This window comes from Bubalus kerabau, chromosome 1, assembly GCF_029407905.1.
Source record: "Bubalus kerabau isolate K-KA32 ecotype Philippines breed swamp buffalo chromosome 1, PCC_UOA_SB_1v2, whole genome shotgun sequence".
Classification (NCBI taxonomy): domain Eukaryota; kingdom Metazoa; phylum Chordata; class Mammalia; order Artiodactyla; family Bovidae; genus Bubalus; species Bubalus kerabau.
The window spans coordinates 124,295,109-124,317,944 of record NC_073624.1 but is presented as its reverse complement, the minus strand read 5'-3'; the positions used below and the strand labels follow the sequence as shown (position 1 = coordinate 124,317,944).

At 41.8% G+C, this 22,836-nt stretch overlaps 1 protein-coding gene across 2 annotated transcripts in view; it reads right to left on the bottom strand.

Annotated features, from left to right (window-relative positions):
• RAB4A (RAB4A, member RAS oncogene family) overlaps nt 1-22,836 on the bottom strand; it is a 43,196-nt gene that overhangs the window by 6,896 nt on the left and 13,464 nt on the right. For both annotated transcript variants that reach the window (XM_055587739.1, XM_055587744.1), the window contains exons 2-6: nt 12,023-12,103; nt 9,902-10,016; nt 5,134-5,196; nt 3,899-4,053; nt 2,559-2,654 (exon numbers count right to left, since the gene is read on the bottom strand). In XM_055587739.1, the coding sequence (XP_055443714.1) occupies nt 2,559-2,654; nt 3,899-4,053; nt 5,134-5,196; nt 9,902-10,016; nt 12,023-12,103 (510 nt within the window). The remainder of the gene's footprint in view (nt 1-2,558; nt 2,655-3,898; nt 4,054-5,133; nt 5,197-9,901; nt 10,017-12,022; nt 12,104-22,836) is intronic.

Here is a 22,836-nt window from a genome sequence, read left to right as displayed (position 1 = left end):
TAACTTTTCTGTATAAAGTGGTAGAGAAAATAAAGGTTTTTGGACCATATGAATATTCTGCCTATTTAGAAGATTACAATGAAAAAGTACTGCTGAAGAATTCTAACACATCTGTATATTTTTTTTTCACTTGATGTAATTATGATTTTGATGATTTTAGGAGAAAAAGATCTTGAAAGCTTTATGTGTGTTAACTTATATGCACTGTCTTCATGGGTGGATACCAAAGGGGGAAGGTAATCTAAATAAGTTGAGCCTGATTGTACTCAACACAATGTCAATTTTAATGTTAACTACTTATGCTATAGACTCTTTAAAAAAATAACAGTACTGTACCAAGTTGAGTAACTATTTTGTTGCTATGTTCAGACCAAAAGCCCACAGAGGGATGGAGCACCCCTCTTTCTGCTGAGACCAGAGGTCTGGGCCCCAACACTCTCCCACCACCTTCCCTGCCCTACCCTCTCTGTCAGTTCCCCTCTCACCTTCTCTCCTTTACCTTCCTCTCTCTTCTCCCTCAGCATTTACAGGTGCTAAGACTTCTTCCATTCCTGAAACCTCTCATGTTAAATTAACCCTCTGCCTCCTCCTCCAGGGAGGCACCCAGGCTCTGCTTCCTCATCTCCTCTATGCTCAGTTACTCCATCTCCTCCCTGAATCATTCTGCTGGTAAAGATGACTAGTGACTTCCTCTTGCCCACCCCAGGGATACTTTTCAGCTCCAGTCTTAGCTTACAAGACTTTTCTCCCACGTATTTGATAATGAACAACCTTTTGGCTGAATGAGGGCAGAAGTGACACTCATGTTCCTGGGTATCTTCCTGTATCTCTGACCTTTCCCCTCCTTCTCTCATCCTTCAGTCTCCAAGGCTTTGTTCTGGGCCACTGCTCTTCCCATTCTTCACTGCTCTCTGGGGGAATCACATTCCTTCCCCAGGTGCACCTACTCCTATAGACCGACGGCTCCCAAGTGGGTTCTTCCCACAGGTTCCTGGATGACGCCCTGTGCCTGTTCCAGTGATGCCACCCAGGGAACATTTCAAAACACAACCATCCTGATTCACATGAACTGGCTTCTCCTCTGGTTCTGCCATCTCATCACTGAGCTACCCAGCTGTGACATGGAGTTACCTGTGGCTCCTCCCCTCTTCTGATCCCTGCTCTTCCAATACCCCACAAAGTCAAAAGGCCCTGCCCTGCTATTTAGCATCTGAGTCAGGATGCCACTGCCAACATGTTTCTTAGACTCATCTATGTCTCTTCCTCTCTGCTTCCACATCCTTGTTACAGCTTTAATCAGGCATCTTTTCTTGAATTACTCAAACATGCCTCAGTTGGTATCCTGGCCATCAGTCCTGGGCTCCCTTTGGTCTGTCACTGATGTGAATGCCTACACACACAATGTGTCTCCAGCCACAACCTGACCATATCACTCTTTGCCTCCCACCCTCGAATGGCTTCTCAGCCCTACGGCAGTGGTCCTCTATCTTGGACGAACATGAGAATCACACGGGACAGTTTTTTAAAATGGTGATGCTGAGATTTTAACTCAGCATCTCCAGAGGTGGGGCCTAGAATTAAAAGTTGTATGTATCCCAGGCGACTCTTGCGTCCAGCCAAGGTGGAGACTCAGTCACCCATGGAGCAAAGTTCGAGCCTGGGTGAAGATCACTGGCCTGGCTGCTGCCTCTCCTCAGTCTTTTCTCCTGCCATTCTCCATTGTGGTCTTTCTCTTCTAGTAACTGCAACTTTCCCCCAAATCTCCATTCATGCTGCCCCTCTGATGGCCTACCCTCCTTCCCGGTTCCTCCTCCTCACACTTTGAAAGCCTGAGCTCAGTCACTGTCTCCTCCTAGAAGCTCTTCCTGATATCACCTCCTAAACAAGCAGGCTCTTCTTTGTGTGGCCCCAAGATCCGGTGTACTTCTCAGTTACTGTAGTCACCACACTGTGTTATAATTATATTTTGAGTGTTTCCCTTGAAAGACAGTTTCTTGAGGGCAAGGGTTGGGATTAATTTATTTTTGTATCCTAGCACCTGAAAAGAATAGGCATTCAGTTAAATGAATCAATTAAAAATGTAATGCCCACATGTGATTTTGGTGATATTTACACAAAAATTAACTCCAATAAATGATTACATATTATTTTGTCAGCTGCCTATAGTAGGGTTGTTTTAAACTTATTTTTACTGAAGCAACAAGTAGAACAATAATGAGACAGGTTATTACTGTGACAAGCTCAGTTAGCTTTGGAAACAAATTTTCCGCAATGCCTGATCTGTAACCAGCAGCATTAAGCGAAGTGCCCATAACTCATTTCCCGTCACACAGCTGCTTCCCTGCCACCACACAGCTGAAGAAGTTCCTGTGAAGGAGGCCTGGGCTTCCACCTCCAGTGCAGACAAGACCTTCAAACCCCTAAGAGGCCACTGCAGGTCGGCAGGTAGAGAGAGGAAACTGCATGACCAAATCACTCCTGGAAATACTGAAAAGTGACACTACTGAGCTAGAGAGGAGAATGTGCTAAAGGAAAGTTTATTAATGGGAAGTTCTTACCTGATTCAATTTTGTTAAGTATTTTTCTTGCACACTGTACAAAGGCCTCTTCCACGTTCTCCCCTGTTAGTGCACTTGTTTCCAGAAACATCAGCTCTAAAATCAACATCAGACAAAACATGAAGCCATATTTAGAAAATAATCACAATTATTCAACTCATAACTACGTGCTTAATATATTATTCTCTTAGCAGACAAAATAGAATTTTGTCCTTTTAACCAGGTATTTCTGCAAATATAAAATCAATAAATGTCAATACATATATATTTTTTAAGTCTTAAAAGAATCCCAACTTTTTCTGAAAAGTAACTAGCAGTGTGTGCTAGCACTTAGTGTGTTGAAGAAGAAACTAAGCAAGCAGGATGCTGGTAGGGAAGCAGGCTGGCTGAAGGCACCCAGCTGCTGACATGAGACAAGCAGCAACTTCCGTTCCAACGGGCTTCAGGTCACCACAGATACAGCCTGCAAGTGCTGGCATCTGGGGGCCACATGGCGTGTGGTCCCTGACAGTGAGAGATCTTATACGAACAAGCCCTCCGCTTTCCACCGGGCAGTCACTCACCCAGGGAAACGCCTCTCTCCTTGCTTTTGTGAGCAAACCACAACCTCTCCAGACACTTGTTTCCTTATTAGTAAAAATGAGTGCATGTAAATGATAGAGAAATTCCTTTTGAACATCTAAGCTTACATATTTCTAAACAGCTTCTTTACAAACTCATAACGGCTTATGTTTTTATTGCATGCTTATTTTCTTAGCAGAAAACCTGTTTGTCCCATTGAAAGTTGCTATTACGTATTTTATTTCCTGACTGGTTCTAAAAATTAAAGTTATTTTAAAATGTCTGAATTCTCGTCATTCTGCTGTCTATAAGGAATCATTCATTTTATGTGTCATCCTTATGTATTCTAAATAAAAATTCAGCAAGTTTCAAAGGCATCTTTAGCCAAATGACTTAAATTTAATGTAAGCAAAATAAAGCCAGTAAGTCCAGTATCTCATCTACTGCTTCACTTTCTATTTAGATCTAATATTTCACCAACTTAGCTTCAAATTACATTTTAAAAATGATAATTTCATCGGATTAGGGCCTTTAAAAATTGTTATAGTTTTCACTTCAAACCAAGAGCTGTGATATTAAAGATCCTAAACTGAAACACCATCACAAAATGCAAAGAGATTAGCTTTTATCATCATAGCAACCTCTGCAGGCACAATGCAACAGGGTGAAAATATGCTAAATGTCTAAATGTCTAATAAAAACAAGAGGAGGTTCCACACTCCCCAAATACAGCTTCATCTTAAACCTCCAGAAGCTGTGACAGGTGAAAGGCCACTTGCCATTTTCCTGAGCAAATCGGGAGGCCTCCAGGAAAGTGACTTCCCGATCGGTGTCCAAGTCCTTCTTGTTCCCGCAGAGGATGATGACGATGTTCTGGCTCGCGAGCATTCGGGCATCTGTTAACCAATTAGTAAGCGCATTGTAGGTTTCTCGGCTGCGTAATATAAGATTGTGAGAACAGTACATGTATTTTATAAAGCTAGCAACTCTTTCCAGTCACTCACACCACTCACACCGCCTCTACACACGCAGGGCAGTGCCCACATCCTTCAAAGCACTCAGAGGACCTGGGCGCCCCAAGAGCATACCACATGCTAAGGGTGTGTTCCACCTTGTTTCCAGGGAGATGCCACAGTGAGTCAGACAGCTTGCCACCTGTTGTTTCCCCAAGCAGGGTGCAGTATTTACTGGGGTCTTGGTTCACACAAAATGCGAGCAAGACCTAAGGCTAACTGCTGTCACTCGACGAATCCGTGCAATATCATGGTCCTTTGTTTCACAGGAATTTATCACACTGATTCTCTGTGACACACTCTTATCATCTCCCATTTACATGAGAAACCTGAGGCCCAGAGAGACTAGTTAAGTTGCCCAAAGTCACACACGCAGAGCCAGGACTTGACCAGGTCTGTCTGCCTCCAAGACTGTGTTCAGCTCTTATCTATCTAAGGGCAAAATCCTCATATGTTCTAAGGACCGACCAAGGAACTGAATTTTGAATTAAATTTAATTGTGACACCAAGGTGACAGCTACATGCAGGACAGTGCACTCGGATCCTTAAGATGGGCCAAGAGCTTTATAGGAACCAATTTAACCACCCAACAGCCTCACGAGTATTATGTGGTCATCATGACTCAGTGGAACAGACAAGGAAACTAAAGTCCAGAGGGCTCACACTGCTTTGGGACAGGAACCAGGATTTGAACCCAGGCCATTGCAGCATAGAGCCTGTGCTTGATGGAGGACAATTACTAACAATTTACCACGTGCAAAGCTTCAAGCTGTGAACCTTAAGGAAACACAATGACACTGGAGATACTTTATCTATCTGAAACTTGGGAACATGTTTCACATGGTAAAGGGGTGAAAGGGGCTACTCTGAAAACCTGCAAGACCCTCAGGGAAAGGGCAGAGTGTCTTGCTGAGTCCCACCTCTGCTGTCTGCTGACACACCAGCGGCCTATGGGGAGGTGCAGACCCCAGGGAGCATAGGCTGAGTAGGGGTGTTATTACCTGGTGATGTCGTAGACAAGCAGTGCCCCCGCTGCACCTCTGTAGTAGCTTCTTGTCACAGACCTGGAAGAGTTACAGGCTTTTACTTTCACGGGAGCAGAGCCCTTGCTCATGAGCAGCAGCCTCCCATGCAAACACCCATTTTTTGCCTTGACAACTCCAATACAATGACAGATACCGCTCTAAAGAGAAATGATACAAAGACATTTGAAAGCAGACACGAAGGGCTGTTCTGTCCAAAACAGTATCACAGTATTGATAAGGAGGTGAGGCCATGAGGCTGGGGACGAGTGTGCCCCTCATGGAGTGGGGGAGGCCCCAGCAGAACTGAGGGGACCTTTGAGAACATGTAGGGGAAAGACAGGAAAGCGGCAGCAAGACTACAGCGCACGAGGCCCTCAGTGGCTCCTCTGCTTGCGTGAGGTCCATGTCTTCCAGGGCACGGGCCATCGCATGCTCTGCCCCAGGCCCGGTGGTGCAGCTTGTGCTCCCTCCCTCCTGGGGGCACACCAGTCTGAACTGAGTGCCCACCCAGGTACATCACGTCCATTCTCACAACCTCCGGGAGTTTTCCTTCAGTAAACACTTGCCTGAATCATGACTCTTTCCTTGTTAATTAGATTTTCCCAGGGGCAGAATAAAATGTGCTTGGCACCTCCTGTCTTGAATAAGCATGGTGCAGGCAGCAGGATGCTCCTGCTACTGTTCCAAAGGGGATTCTTTTGCACCCAGACTTCTCGGTAACTGCTTCACCAGTGCCTCTTCCTCCTCCTCCTCCATGACACAGCCCGTCTGGGCCACACAGCTCCACGGACAGATGACCCAGTGCCGCCTGCCCTTCCCCTCTGCTCTTCCCCTCTGCCTTGACCCCCTGCCTCCTCCCTCTGCTCTACAGCCCACTCTGTGTTGTATCACTAGAGACACTCTGATTTCACTCTCATACTTAATGGAGAGTGTGGCTGAGTGTACAATTTTAGGTTGGAAAAAAATTTTTATGATGAGTTTTGAAGTCAAGGTTGTAATTATCCTCCAGCTTTCAACTGCTGCTGCTGAAAAGCCCAGTGCAATGGTCATAGTGATCCTTGAGATGTGCCTGCTTTTCCCTTTTAGAATCTCTGGTATCTCCAGCCCACCCCTGGCGTTCTGAGATTTCACATGGCAGACCCTGGCCTCATCTGTGTTTGGTGTAAGATGGAATTTTATAGACTCATTTCCTTTAGTGGAAAATCTTCAATTGTTGCTTTTATTCTTTCCTCTTCTCCTCTGCCTTTAGGAAGGCGTTACTGGTCAGGTCTTGGCCTTCCTGGACTAACTCTGGATGATTCTCTATATTGTCTCTTCTCTTTCTCACCTTGGGTTTATTGTTTAACTTTCTGGAAGAGTATTACTTTATTTAATACATTATTTTAATTTCTCTTTTATTTCCTTGATGCAACCTTTACTTGTGAGGACATAGTAGTTTTTACTTTTTGTCTATTCCCTGAGAGTTCTTACTTATTTTGGGCTCTTTCTTTTATTTTAGAAGCTTTCTTCACATGTCTGGTGATCCACGTATCATTTATATCGAGCAAGGAATACCAAAGTGTAAAAGATGCTCTTTATGTGTGGGACTGGGGGGCTCCACTGTGAGATGGCTGGACAGAGATCGGGCTATTTCATTGGGGAAACCAAAATGTTAGTACCTTTAAGCCTTTTCCTTGTGGCTATTTTTCTGTGGAGAAGAATCATTTCCTCTGCCTGAGACATACACACCTGGCTGTCAGTAACTAAGGAGGATGTGGGGGAAGAGATAAGGGTCAGCAGCTTTCAATTAACTTCCATCTTTCTAGTCCTTGCTTCACTTACCCCTGCCCTCTAATGGGCCCCTACTTTTAGTTTTTTCAGGAATCTCCACACTACTCTCCTTAGTGTTTGCACCAACTTACATTCCGGCCAGCAGCGTAGGAGGGTTCTTTCCTTTCCACACCTTCCTCAGCATTTACTGTTTGTAGATTTTTTGTGATGGCCATTCTGACAAGTGTGAGGTGATATCTCACTGTAGTTTTGATTTGCATTTCTCTAATAGTTAGCAATGTTGAACATTTTTTCATGTGCCTATTGGTCCTCTGTATGTCTTCTTTGGAGAAATGCCTATTTAGGTTTTCTCCCCATTTTTTTGATCGGGTTTTTTAAATACTGAACTGTACGAGTTTGTGTATTTTGGAATTTAGTAACCCCTTGTCAGTCATATCATCTGCAAGTATTTTCTCCCAGTCTGTAGGTTGTCTTTTTGCTTTGTTTATGGTTCACTTTGCTGTGGAAAAGCTTTTAAGTTTAATTAGGTCCCATTTTTTAAATTTTTGCTTTTATTTCCATTATTTTAGGAGATGGATCCAAAAAAATATTGCTGTGACTTATGTCAGAGAGTGTTCTACCTCTGTTTTCCTGTAGAAGTTTTAGAGTATCTGGTCTCACATTTAGGTCTTTAATCCATTTTATTTTTGTGTACAGTGTTAGAGAATGTTTTAATTTCATTCTTTTACATGAAGCTGTCCCCTTTTCCCAGCACCACTTATTGATGAGACTGTCTTTTTGCTGTTGTATATTCTTGCCATCTTTGTGGAAGATTAATTGTGTGGATTTATTCCTAGGTTCTCTGTTCTGTTCTATTGATCCATATGTCTGTTTTGGTGCAATACCACGCTGCTTTGATTACTGTAGCTTTGTATTCTTGCTTGAAGTCTAGTTATGATACTTTTTGAAGCAAACAATTATTAAGCATTTAAAATACTATACCTGACTTTTTAAGTGAAATGCTGGCACTGGGATTGAATTTTATTTAACTGAATTTTGAAATTGTGAATATCTTTTGTTTGACTTTGTGTACTAACTCAAAAAACACAACCAGAATATTAATCTAGTTTCCTGCGTTAGCAGTTATTATTTGTTGTTTAGTGTTTAAGTTGTGTCTGATTATTTTGTGACCCCATGAATTGTAGCCTGCCAGGCTCCTTTGTCTATGGGGTTTTTCCAGGCAAGAATACTGGAGTGGGTTGCCATTTCCTTCTCCAGGGGATCTTCCCTACCCAGGGATTGAACCCACACCTCCTGCAGGGGGATCGTTTACCACTGACCCCACTTCAGTAGTTATGGAATATCAAACATGGAACTTATCTGCAGTGATCTGGCAGTTATTATTCCAAATTTTGACTATGACTTGAGTGTAACAAAAGTGCTAAGGAGAGAATATTTTGTGGACTGTTTTCAGTTCAGTTCAGTTGCTCAGTCATGTCTGACTCTTTGCAACCCTGTGAATCATAGCATGCCAGGCCTCCCTGTCCATCACCAACTCCAGGAGTTTACCCAAACTCATGTCCATCGAGTCAGTGATGCCATCCAGCCATCTCATCCTCTCTCGTCCCCTTCTCCTCCTGCCCCCAATCCCTCCCAGCATCAGAGTCTTTTCCAATGAGTCAACTCTTCACATAAGGTGGCCAAAGTATTGGAGTTTCAGCTTTGGCATCAGTCCCTCCAATGAATGCCCAGGACTGATCTCCTTCAGAATGGACTGGTTGGATCTCCTTGCAGTCCAAGGGACTCTCAAGAGTCTTCTCCAACACCACAGTTCAAAAGCATCAATTCTTCAGTGCTCAGCCTTCTTCACAGTCCAACTTTCACATCCATACATGACCACTGGAAAAACCCATAGACTTGACTAGACGGACCTTTGTTGGCAAAGTAATGTCTCTGCTTTTGAATATGCTATCTAGGTTGGTCATAACTTTCCTTCCAAGGAGTAAGCGTCTTTTAATTTCATGGCTGCAATCACCATCTGCAGTGATTTTGAAGCCCCCCAAAAATAAATTCTGACACTGTTTTCCCATCTATTTCCCATGAAGTGATGGAACCAGATGCCATGATCTTAGTTTTCTGAATGTTGAGCTTTAAGCCAACTTTTTCACTCTCCTCTTTCACTTTCATCAAGAGGCTTCTTAGTTCCTCTTCACTTTCTGCCATAAGGGTGGTGTCATCTGCATATCTGAGGTTATTGATATTTCTCCTGGCAATCTTGATTCCAGCTTGTGCTTCTTCCAGCCCAGCGTTTCTCATGATGTACTCTGCATATAAGTTAAATAAGCAGGGTGACAATAGACAGCCTTGATGTACTCCTTTTCCTATTTGGAACCAGTCTGTTGTTCCATGTCCAGTTCTAACTGTTTCTTCCTGACCTGCATACAGGTTCCTCAAGAGGCAGGTCAGGTGGTCTGGTATTCTGACTGTTTAATGTAAAGCAAAACCAACCCCCAAAGAGATTTAAAAAAATTCTTTATGTGCAATGCTATAACCTCCTAATGTGCCACTAGGTCTCAAAGAATAAATTATCCTCCAAATTAGAAAATGTTCATTTGGAAGTGATTCCCTAACCCCCAGGGCACATAGCAGGAGATAACTGGTGGGCCAGCCAATGAAGTTTCATCTGCCACTCCTCATCACTTCCCATCGCTCACATTACCACCTAAACCATAACCCCTCCTCGTCTGTGGAAAAACTGTCTTCTGTGAAACCAGTCCCTGGTACCAGAAAGGTTGGGGACCACTGTTCTAACATATTCTTCCATAAATCAATGGTGAATGGAGAAGAATGGAGTTTTAGCTTGTCTTAGAGCTTTCACAGGTGAAGTTTCTAAAACCTGTGGTGGGGGGGAGGGGATTATATACATTAAGAGACCATAATTGATTATTTCAAACCAAATTTTCAAATATTATTATTAAGTTAGAGAAAAAGCTACCTGAATCGTTCTTGGCCTGCTGTGTCCCATATCTGTAATTTTACATATTTACCACCAACATTTATTATCTTTGAACCAAATTCCACTCCTATTGTATGATTTGAGTCATCTTTGACTGCAAAAGAAAAAGAAATTTAATTTTAGGACATTAAGGTAACAACTTATAAATTTAAACAAGCAACATTCAAATCAAGAGTTAAGTCAATAGAAAATGTAATTTACTTATGCCATTCATTTCTCCAAACATAAAATGATAAAAAGCACTCACTGCTTTAAACAGAATACATACAGTTTCTGTTCTCAAAGAGCCAATCAAGTTTTTTCTCAAAACCCCTAAACAAGCCATATATTTTAAAGCCAATGCTTGGTGACCCTGCCACATGAGACCATATCTACCCAATCACTGTTAAGGTTCTCAAGAAGGGTAACTGCACAAAATACTGGGCACCATCTTGAGAGCCTTACTGCCCAGTGACAGACTGCAACTCGGCCAATGATAGTTTCAGCTATTTGGACAAATATTCTAAACAAAAAAAAGTAAAGGGAAGGAAAAGCACTGTAGCCCAAGAAGGAAACTTGATGGATACCAAAGATTAAGGGAAAAAGAGGAAAAGATAGAGTAAAAAAATGCAAATACCACCCCCTCCCCAAACCAAGACCTTGATGCAATTATTACAGCTGTTGAGTTTTAATGAACTTCAGCACTGTGTGTGGCAATCATTTGGAATGAATTTGTTGGCAAAATCAATACTGTCTAAATGGGCAGGGATACAGGCAAAATATGTAGTTTGCCAAACCCAACTGGAATAAGCTGTCTATAAAAGAAAATATCTGTGATGATAAAAAAGGGATAAAACAAACATCCTGGCTACACAGTCCACTGACTGGTTTATAGTTTATCACCACAGGATAAAATTTAATTACACCAGAAATCATCTGACAGCTGTGTTCCCTGCTTCCTGGGGACCTGGGGTAGGAAAGGGTTTGAGTCCAGCAGGCTGTCTCATCCTGGACATTCACCAGCACCCAGCTACTGGGCCAGCCTGGGAGGAAACGCCTCCAAAGATGACAACTAAAAGCCAGGTTAACGCACGGCTGAGAGAAATACCATCGCTGTGGTCATGACAAGCAAAGGGAGGATGTGTGGGGAGAGTGCCTGCTCAGGCCAGTGTCCTGGCCAGCGTCCCCCTGCTGAGATGGAACAACACAACGTCTGAGTGACTGGTTCAGAACCCTGGGCCCACCCAGCAGATGAACGCTTGTTAATGCAGTGGGCACTGGCTCCGTGACTAAGCCCCACTGGGTCTCTGTCACCACACAGAGACTCCAATGAGCTCCTGGTCAATGGAAATGGAAGCAGCAGAAAACATTGTAGAATCTTACTCCTCAAGCTCTTTCCCAGGACACCCTCTGTGTGCATTTTATCCACCATCTAACATATCTCACACACCCTTACTTAGGATGAACTTCATTAAATGAAATTAATTCTGTTTTTGTGCCTTCACCTGACTATAGTAATATACACAGGTCATTCTCCACAACTCTTCCGATAATTATAAAAGAATGGTACATTTTAAGGGCCTTTCAAACCCACCATGTTTTACAATAGTTTGGAATACAAAATGTAACCTCCATTACAACATGGGGCAAATCAATGGCGAAAGATATTTCTGTGGGCAAAAGGCCCGGGTTTGAGTCTCACATGTACAATCACTACCTGTTTCTTTACCTGTAAAATAGGATTGATGACAACAGCTGCCTTAACGACAATACAAGGCCGCCAGGGGCCAAACACTACTTTATCCAAAATGTACAACTAGGGTTATTGGGCCACTCCCTGTCAGGAAATGGAATTCCACAGCATTATAAGGTATTTTAGTATCTGGAAAATGTACAGGACAATTTACTGCATAATGAACAATGACCCACTATGAAACTGAAGTGCTAAAGAAAAAATCAGATTACTAAACATTTAATAACATAAACTTTTACTGTCATTTAAAAATATTTGTAACTTTCTTCCTGAAAACACATTCAGAAGTTTTGCCGTAAACAAATCTGTGTAGGAGCACGCTCTCAGAAGACAACATAAAAGGAGCACTGACCATGGACGTCACTTACATTTTTTTTCAATAAACTGATGAAGCAAGCAAGACTTGCCAGTTCCTGCATTTCCAATAACCAAGAATTTAAACAAAAAATCTGAAACACAAAAAGAGACTGTGAACAATAACATTAAAACAGGTGCTATGAACTTAGACTACAGTCATAAAATTTAATGAGATTGTAATTGTTAACATCACAGAAAAAAGAGGTCACTGAATATTTTGAGAAAATGGCAATAAACACATTGACTTACCTTTCCACCTTTTCAATATCTGGCTTACATGCTAATCCAGTGCCTTTTCTAACTTCTCTGGGGATAATTTCTTTTCTAAAAGTTTGAAATGTAATTACTATAATGACAAAAGTGACTAAAATCTCTCTCTTTGCTATTCAAATAAATATGCATATCCAGTGACAAGTAAAAATCATTTAGACATTTCAAATGCTTTCTATACAGAAGAAAAAACTTGGTAGACTCATGGGCTTTGAGAAGTTCACTCCTTTCTTCTTTTAAAAAACAGGTGCAGCTTCTCCCCGCACTTGCTTCTGTGGCCTGGCCTCTGTTCCTGCACCTACGGCTCATGGGAAGGCCGGCTTCTGGTCAGTATTGCCGAATTTGGTCAGTGTTCCACGTGTGAAATTTGTCTCATTCAATACAGGGAGAGCTCTTCACTTCTTTACACAGAGGAATATATTTAATTTGGGATCTTATTTTGCATAAACTGTAAAAAGAGGCTTTCTAGCATGGAACCTGTAAGTCAGAATGAGGGGCACCAGTAGCCTGACACTGCCCTGGTGATTCATGCTGCTTTTTCTGATAGCAAAGGAGTCTAGTTCTGCTCAGCCGAGCCTTGGGAGCACAGCTCCCACCCTCACACTTTGACTGCCACCCACCTCTGCCAACCCCCAGGCTGCAAGGCTCACCTGTGGCTCTGAAGGCCCTGCTCTACCCACCTCTGCTGACCCCCAGGCTGCAAAGCTCACCTGTGACTCTGAAGGCCCTGCTCTACCCACCTCTGCTGACCCCCAGGCTGCAAGGCTCACCTGTGGCTCTGAAGGCCCTGCTCTAGCCACCTCTGCTGACCCCCAGGCTGCAAGGCTCACCTGTGGCTCTGAAGGCCCTGCTCTAGCCACCTCTGCCAACCCCCAGGCTGCAAGGCTCACCTGTGGCTCTGAAGGCCCTGCTCTATGCTCCTGGTTCCCTTGGCTGCACCTCTGATGCTATCACCTCCACACTCCCGTTTTGGACCTGACCACACATTCCCAGCCCTGGCTCCTTCTCTCCCCCAGCTAAGCCCAAGCAGTCCATTTCTTTGCTTAGGCTTGGCCCAGCCCTGTTCCTAAGAACTACACTCATTATCACTCAGATTAAGCCTATTCCACCTCTCATATTTAAGGGCACTTAAACTTATAAGACAGTGCTATTAGGATTGTTAGCATTTACAAATACAGTTATATGCATCTCACTGACCGTTTTAAAAGCATGCCACACTCACATTCATAACAGCACTATTCACAGTAGCCAAAAGACAGAAGCAACCCAACTATCCATTGACAGATAAATAATAAACAAAATATGGTACATATATACTTTGGAATATTATTCAGCCTTGAAAAGGGAGGAAATTCTGATACATCCTACAATATGGATGAATTTTCACACTGTGCTAAGTGAAATAAGCCGGACACAAAAGAAGACATACCAGAAGATTCTGTTCACATGAGGTGCCCAGAGTGCTCAAACTCACAGAGACAGAAAGTTGAATGGTGGTTGTAGGGGTGCTGGGGGAGAGGGAATGTGCAGTCAGCGTTTAATGGTTACGAGCATCAGTGTGGAAAGATGAAAAAGTTCTGAGGATGAATGGTGGTGATAGCTGTACAGTGAATGTGCATGTACTTAATGCCAGGGACTTTAAAACGGCAAATCCCATGTTACGTGTGCATTTTATCACACACACAAAATAAAACATGCCAGGTCTGATCATTTGCACTGAACAGCTTTTACAGCCCAAGAAACTAAAATTTCTAAGTTAAAATGACAACACTAAAATTTCTCAATTTTGTTCAATATCCTCTCTGAGAAATAAAGCCCAATACATTGTTGCATAAGTTGTAAACACAGGAAGATGAGAACCAGGTAAAAATGCTGCCACCGTGGAGGCAAAAGTAAGTCTTGAGAGAGAAAATAATTTGTACACACAAATGGGAGTGTTCCTTATGCTTCATATGTACACAGCAAAAGGAGTTTCACTAATTCATCTAATCCTGAAACAAAACTCATATGTCTAAGCACAGACTTTGACTTAAAGCTTGTTCCCTTATTATTTTCTGCTTTGGAAGTTTTGCTTAAATGGACTTCATTTCGACAGAGGAGCCTGGTGGGCTACAGTCCATGGGGTCGCAAAGAGTCAAACACGATTGAGTAAGAACGCGCGCACACACACACACACACACACACACACAGTAATTGTCTTCCAGATTACACCACAGTCTCAACAGATAAAAGGGTAACAATGTCAACTGATTTCACCTTGCTGGACAAAAGACAAGTAAGATGTGCAATTTCCATATATGAAAATATTTAATTCCACCAAAAAACTCTTCACACTCTGAATCTTGTAGCTCAAAGAGGTAAGTTTTCTTAGAAAACCTTTTTGTTTGAAAACACTTTTGGAGTCAAACATCTAGAAATGCTGGATAAAACATACCACATTTAAAAAAACTATACAGCTGACCTTTCAGGAAAAAGGACTGGAAAAAGCAGTAGGGGCCCTGGAGGGCTGTCATTTTGGGTCTTAAGACATGTGGGACAGGGTTCAAGAGTGTACCCATGTGAAGGATGGAGTACAGAGGTCAACCTCAACTTTCTTCAAGGCTTGGCCTGAAGTGAAGGACAGGCTGGGAAATCCTCTCACCAGCTCAGGGGGACAAGGAGCCTTCTCTGACTCTGTCTGGCCTCTCAGCAAATAAACAAAACAAAAAAACCCATTCCCCTTTGAAGATTTATTATGGGCTGACTCCACAGGAGTTTGAAATTCAAACCAAAAAACATGTGCATGATGAAACTCCAAGTCAAGAAATTTAAAACAGTAAAAACAGCCCTAGACAGTGATGTCACCAGGATGCCTGGAAGAAGCAAAGCAGATCACTCTGGAATCACACTGGCTCCCAGGTGGTGCTAGTGGTAAAGAACCTGCTTGCCAATGAAGGAGACGTAAGAGACTCAGGTTCAATCCCTGGGTTGGAAAAATACCCTGGAGCAGGGCATGGCAACCCAGTCCAGTACTCTTGTCTGGAGAATCCCATGGACAGAGGAGCCTGGAGGGCTACAATCCACAGGGTCACCGAGCATTTGGACACAACTGAAGGGACTCAGCACACTGCAAGGACACATCCTCCAAGCAGGATACTCAGGAGTCGCGGCCTTACAGCTGCTCTGAAGATGAACTCACAATTTAACTCAACAAAACACTCCAGGAAACAATCCGTCATGAGTGAGTCAGCAGTCCAAAGATATTACACTCTTAAGGATGTGATTTTATTATTATTATTTTTTTTTAAAGAACCTGATAAGGGACTTCCCTGGTGGTCCATTGGAAGACTTTGCCTTCCAATGCAGGGAATGCAGGTTTGATCTGACTGGGGGGCTAAGATCCAACATGCCTCATGATCCAAAAAAAAGAATAAGAATCTGATGAAGTATACTCAACATGATTAATATCATAAAAAAGGAATTGAATCCATAAGCAAAGAATAAAATGATATGAAAGATCGATTTCTAGAATGTGTCTAAAAATAAAAGCTGCAGTCATTAGAAACAGTCAATGGATAAATTAAAGAGCAGAATTAACAAAATTAAGGAGAAAATTAGTGAACTGGAATAGAGACTGGAGAAAATTACCATGAGGCAAAATAGAGAACTGAAGAGAGAGAAAATATGAGAGTTTAAGAAAAATGCAGAATTGAAAGAAAGGGTCCAACATAGGTCTAATATGTATTTTGGAATAAAAAGAGAGAGTGAGAGAGAGAATGCGGTAGAGAATGTCAATGTTAAACTGTAACAACAATCAATAAGAAAGGAAAAACTCCCTACAAGAAACTAGGTTCCTTTGGGGTTAACCAAAGGTCACCATCTTCAGTGTTGGGACAGGAGCACAGAAACAACGCACTGTCTAATGCAGAATTCAACATGCAATGATTACCCTAAGCACCAAGATGGACTTCTGCTTCCAAAATGAGGGAACAGAAAGAAGCACTTTCCCTCATTCCTCCTGCTCAGTACAACCTAGGATCCTAGGCACCACACATAAAAGAAACACAAGGAGACTTGGAAAAGTGTAGCTAAGGTGAGAAACTGGCCAGAGACCTAGGGGCCTGAGGAGTGACACTGGTTTTCCGTGGGTTTTTTCCTTTTCCCTCCTATCTCCCAGACAGGGAGCTGAACAAGCTAACAGCCAACGGAGGCAGATTTTAAGAAGTCACAGCAAAAGCCTGGTCTCTCTTCTCACAGGACCAGGAAAGGCCAGCCTAGCAAGACAGAAAACTTACACAAAACTGCTCTACTCCAGACAATCACTACAGGAAAAACTCACCCCGGGTCTCACCCTGCCCACGCCAGCAAAGGACGGATGGGAACCCGGACCGCCACCCTTTTGAGGCCGTAATGAGCTTCCCCCAATGCCAGAAGGGTGCTGTCACAGAGACCAGGGACAGGGCTGGGGCCCTCATTCCTGAAAGCCAGTTCTGAGCTGTCCTTGCCCCCACTGCATGCCAGGGGAGACACGGCGGTGGTAAGGGGCAGAGGGCACAGGTCACAAGAGCTCTCATCCCAATTTAGCAGCACAAGAAGCAGCCCCTCCACCCGGATGTCCACAGATGCTCAGATGGCAACCTGGACTTCCACCTCTACCTGGCAGTAACAAGGCAGCACCTAAGAGCAGAAATGAGTTAAACAAGATTTAAATCAAGATTTAACGTCTCATAACATAATACAAACATGTCCATGTTTCGAATAAAAATCCCTCATCATAGCAAGAACCAGGAAGACCTCAAACAAAGGAAAAATATCAACAGATTCCAATGCCAAGATGATAGAAACATGTGAAAACTCTGACAAAGATTTTTAAGCAGCCATCATGAATGCTTCAACAAGCATTAAGAACATGTTCGAAACACATGAAAAGCAGAAATCTTCACCAAAAAGAAAGTATTATCAAAGAAAAAGAAAACACATATAAGAACCAAATGGATGTTTTCAAATTAAAACATACAATAACTGAAGTACGGGGCTCTGTGGATGGGCTCAAAACAAAATGGGGCAGAGGAAACAGTGAAATGAGCATCAAAGTGATAGAAAATACCCAATCTGAACAACAAAGAGAAAATAGACTGAAAATGTATTGATACAGGCCTCATGGACCTTTTAGACCACCAAAAAAATAAAAAAGAAATCTAACTTTCATGTCACTGGAGTCTCAGAAGGAGAGAAAACAGGATAGGGTTGAAAAAGTACTCAAAAGAAATAATGGCTGAAAACTTTCTAAATTTAGCAAGATGGCAATTAAAAAAGCTAGATTATTCCAAAGTGAAAGTGAAAGACGCTCAGTTGTGTCTGACTCTGCAACCTGTATTGTCCATGGAATTCTCCAGGCCAGAAAGCTGGAGTGGGCAAGCCTTTCCCTTTTCTGGGGATCTTCCCAACCCAGGGATCGAACCCAGGTCTCCCGCATTGCAGGCAAATTCTTTACCAACTGAGCTATCAGGGAATCCAGATTCTTCCCAGCAAGAATCTAAATACATTCATGTCAAGGCACATCATACTTAAACTTCTTAAAACAAATAAACAAAAAAATCTTGAATGCAGCCAGAGAAAAATGATACCTTACCTACAGGGAAAAAACAATACCAGTGGCAGCATGTTTCTCATCAGAAACCATTGAGGCCTGAAGGGGCACACTATTTTTCAAGGGCTGAAAGTAAAGAACGCTCCATCCAGAATCTTATACCCTAAAAATATCCTTCTAGCGTGAAGGACTGAGACATTCTTAGAGGCAAAAAAGAGCTAACAGAATTTGTCACCAACAGATCTACCCTAAAAGAATGGCTAAGGGAAGTCCTACAAACCGAAAGGAAAGGAATTCCCTGGCAGTCCAGGGGTCAGAACTCAGTGCTTTCACTGCTGAGCCCAGGGTTCAGTCCCTGGTGGGGGAACTACGATTTCAAAAGCCATGCCAAAAAAAAAAAATAAAGCCTGAAAGGAAGTGATAAAAGGAATTATAATCATGGAACATTATACAAAGGAAAGTGAAAGTGAAATTATACAAAGGAAGAACATGGTAAACAAAAACATTGGTAAACATATTTTGCTGTTTAAGCAAAAATGGTTAACACTGTTTGATGTAACTCTAAATATAACAAGAGGAAATATTTAAGACCATTGTAAGTGAGGGAGGGTAAAGGAATGCACAAGTCCAACTCAGACATACTGTGGTTCAGTCCCAGTTTACTGCAACAAAGCAAAGCTCACAATAAAATGAGTGACACAAATATTTTGGTTTCCCAGTACATATAAAGTTATGTTTATACTATCTTTCAGTCTATTCAGTGTGCAACAGCATTATGTCTAAAAAATGCATACACTTTAATTACAAGTATTTTATTGGTAAAAACCTTAACCATCAGCTGAACTTTAGGCAAGTCATAGTGTCATAACCTTTCGCCACAGTAACATCAAAGATCACTGGTCACTGTAACAAGTATAGTAACAATGTAAAACTCTAAAATATTTTGAGAATTACCAAATCATGTCCCAGAAACAAGAAGTATGCAAATGTTATTGGAAAAATGATGCCAATAGACTTGCTCAATGGAGCATTGCCACAAGCCTTCAATTTGTAAAAAAAAAAAAAAAAAAAAAAGTCTCTGTGAAGCACAATAAAACAAGGTTTGCCTGTAAGAGAGGGTAAGGTTTTACACTTCGCTTGAACCAGTAAAACAATGACACAAGTAGACTGCAATATGTACCTGTAATGTAATACCTAGCACGACCACTAAAAAAGCTATGCAAAGAGATACACTCAAAAACATTATAGGTAATTCAAGAAGAATTCTAAAAAATGTTCACATAAACCCAGTAAGACTAGAAAAAGAAAAGAGAAAAATGAAAAATTGAACAGAAATCAAAAATATAAAATGGCAAAAATAAATTCGAATAGACCAATAATTAGATTAAATATAAACTACATAAATATACCGATTAAAAGACAGATTGACAGAAAAGATGGAAAAAAGCCCAACTATAAGCTGCCTACAAAAAAACTCACTTAAATTATGATGTTCAGGCATGTTGAAAGTAAAAGGATGAAAAAAGATCTACCATGCAAATATTAATCAAAGTAAATCATTATCAGATACAACAGTCTTCAGGGCAAAGAAAACGACCAAAGACAGAACTGGTCACTGTAACAATAAAAGGGAAAACCCACCAATAAGACATAGGAAAGCTCAGTGTGTGCACCATAAAACAGAGCTAAAAACACATCAAACTAAAACCTGACAAAACTAAAAAGAGAAATGGACAAACCCCAAATTATGGTAGAGACATCAACACCTGTCTCTCAATATTAACAGAAAAACTAGACAGAAAATCAGCAAAGATAGAGAAGAATTCACCACAGAAAACCACTAGGATGGAGCAGGACACACTCTTTTCAAGGGCCCATGTATCAAGATAGACCACACCCTGGGCCATAAAACAAATCTTAGCAAATTTAAAAGAACTAAAATCATGTAGAATGTGTTCTCCAAACACAAAGGAATCAAAATAGAAATTCATAATATATATATATACAATAAGAAAATCTCCATTCATTGGAAGGACTGATGCTGAAGCTGAAGCTCCAATACTTTGGCCACCTGATTCGAAGAGCCAACTCATTAGAAAAGACCCTGATGCTGGGAAAGATTGAAGGCAGGAGGAGAAGGGGATGACAGAGGAGGAGACGGTTGGATGGCATCACCGACTCAAAGGACATGAGTTTGAGCAAGCTACGGGAGATGGTAAATGACAGGAAAGCCTAGCATGCTGCAGTCCATGGGGTAACAAAGAGCTGGACATGATTGAGTGACTGAACAACAAAGAAAATTTCCAAATACTTGGATACTAACCAATCTACGTCTACATAAACCATGATTTAAAGAGGAGGTCTCCAGGGAAATCGAAAAATGCACTGAACCAAAAGGAAATGAAACTACAACTCATCAAGAGTTGTGGATTACAACTAAACCAGTGCTGAAAGGAAAATTCAGAGCACTGAACGCATATATTAGAAAAGAGGAAAAGTCTCAATTATCTAAGCACCCATCCTGAAGAACCTGGAAAGAGAAGAGCAAAATAAATGTAAAGCAAACAGAGGAAGGAAATAAAGAGCAGACATCAGGGAAATGAAAGACAAAGAAAATCCATAAAATACAGCTGGTTCCTTGAAAAGGTCAATAAAATTGACTCATCAGTCTAGCATAACTGATGAGTCAAGGTCTAGAAGTTGATCAAGGAAAAAGAAGCGTCCTTGAGATGGTCACAGCACACACCACCTTTGTCTTGGTAGCCCTTTGACAGGGTGCACAGGAGGGAAACCCCTCACCACAGGAGGCGTTCCTACTGTCTCCAAAGGGGGAAGAGGGCCTAGAGACTCCCAGACATCCAGCATCGCACCCCAGCGAACTCAGTGTCCACCTGCAGGAGCTCTGTTACAGTTTGGTTAAGCAAAGATGAGTAGATGAGTGTGTGGCTTCACAGGGTATTCAAAGCAGGCAGCCTCTGAATGGCTAAAAATATGCATATTGGGGCTAAATTTAAAGTAACTGAGTGTATAAGTAAAAGGTTGTTGCTGAGCCATGAAAGACACTGGGATTCTTTGCCTCCAGAGGAGAGGAATCAATCCGGGGCCAGTGACGAGCCTGGATCACTCAGCACTTCTGTGAAATAAAGCTTTATTACAGTATAAAAGACATAGAGAAAGCTTCTGACATAGACATCAGAAGGGGGCAGAAAGAGTGCCCCCTGCTAGCCTTTAGCAGTATGTTATATACCTATCAGCAAGCTGTTAATTAGAGAGAGGCGATGTCTGAAACTCAGAGTGGCACCAGGCCCCTCACCCACAACATGCGTTTTGAGATAACACTGGCACCAGGTGAGTCATCCTGGGCCACAAAACGGTTGACATGAATCTTGAAGAAAGGCAGGTTTCCAGGTAAATATATCATTTCATTAACACAGATTAGGAGAATAATGTATGAGTAAAACACACTGGTTTGTTGAGCCAGTATGGCTCTGGTTCTGAGTCTTAAGTGAAACCCTAAAGTTCTTAAGCAGAACTTGAAGACAGAGTCTAGGGTAAATACACCAGGTGTCATCAAGGCAACACAGAAGAAACCTCCTTTAAATTTTGTATAGAGAAGGAAAAATATCTGACACTTGTAGTTTGTTTTCTCCTGCCGCTTAAAAGAGAAATTTAAAAAATGTCTAACCCTTGCAGCCCATTTCCTCCGTTTGGAGACCCCTGGCCTTCTTGCCTGTTACCCTTTCATTAAGAACAGAGTTTGGTGCCAGCAGGCTTCGAACTAACGTCTTGGCTGGTTATGAAGAAGAAAACCGCAGAGGGACTAATATGCAGGGCTATTTTAACTCATTTATGTAACAAAGACTGACAACAACAGCAACCACAAAGAGAGGGCACAAATGGCCAATTTCAGGGCACAGCACTAGACCCAGCAGGGTAACAAAGGAGGAACAGTGCACACTTTAATTTGTCAACAACAGTAACACATGAAATAGACCAATTCTTCCAAAACAAAAAGTACTACAACTCACCAACATAAAATAATTTAAATAGTGATATAACTATTAAGGAAACTGAATTTGTAATTTTAAAACAAAAGAATATTCAGGCCAGGGTGGTTTTACTAGAGAATCCTATAAACATTCAAAAAAGAATCAACACCAACTCAGACATAAATGGTTGCAATATTTTCTTAGAAATAAGAAATAAAAGCAAACATAAACAGGACCTAATCAGCTAAAAAGCTTTGGTACAGTAAAAGAAACCATTAACAGAATGAAAAAACAATCTATCGACTGCAAATATTTGCAAATAATGAGACCAACAAGGGATTGACTTTCAGACTATACAAAGAGCTCAATATAAACTCAATATAAAGAAAATGAACAATCCAATTGAAAAATGGGCAGAAGACCTAAATAAACATTTCTCCAAAGAAGACTAACAGATGGCCAACAGGCACATGCAAAGATGCTCAGCATCACTGGTCATCAGGAAAATACAAATCAGAACCACAATGAAGTACCACCTCAGGCTGGTCAGAATGGTCACCATCAAAAAATCTACAGAGAACAAATGCTGGAGAGGGTTGAGGGAACCCTCCTATACTGCTGGTGGGAATGTAAATTGGTGCAGCCACTACGGAGAAGAGTTCCTTACAAAACTAAAAATAAGTTGCCATATGATCCGGCTATACCACTCCTGAGTGTATATCCAGAAAGAAAAAAAAGCTCTAATTTGAAAAGATACACCCCAATATTCATGGAAGCATTAAGTACAACAGCCACGATATGGAAGCAACCCAAGTGTCCATCAACAGGCAACTGGATTAAGATGTGGTGTAGGGGCCTCCCTGGTGATCCAGTGGTTAGGACTTTGTGCTCCCAATGCCAGGGGTATGGGTTCCATCCCTGGTTTGGAAACTAAGATCCTACATGCCTCGTGATATAGCTAAAAAATAAAATAAAGGTCCACAGAAGTGGTGCATCA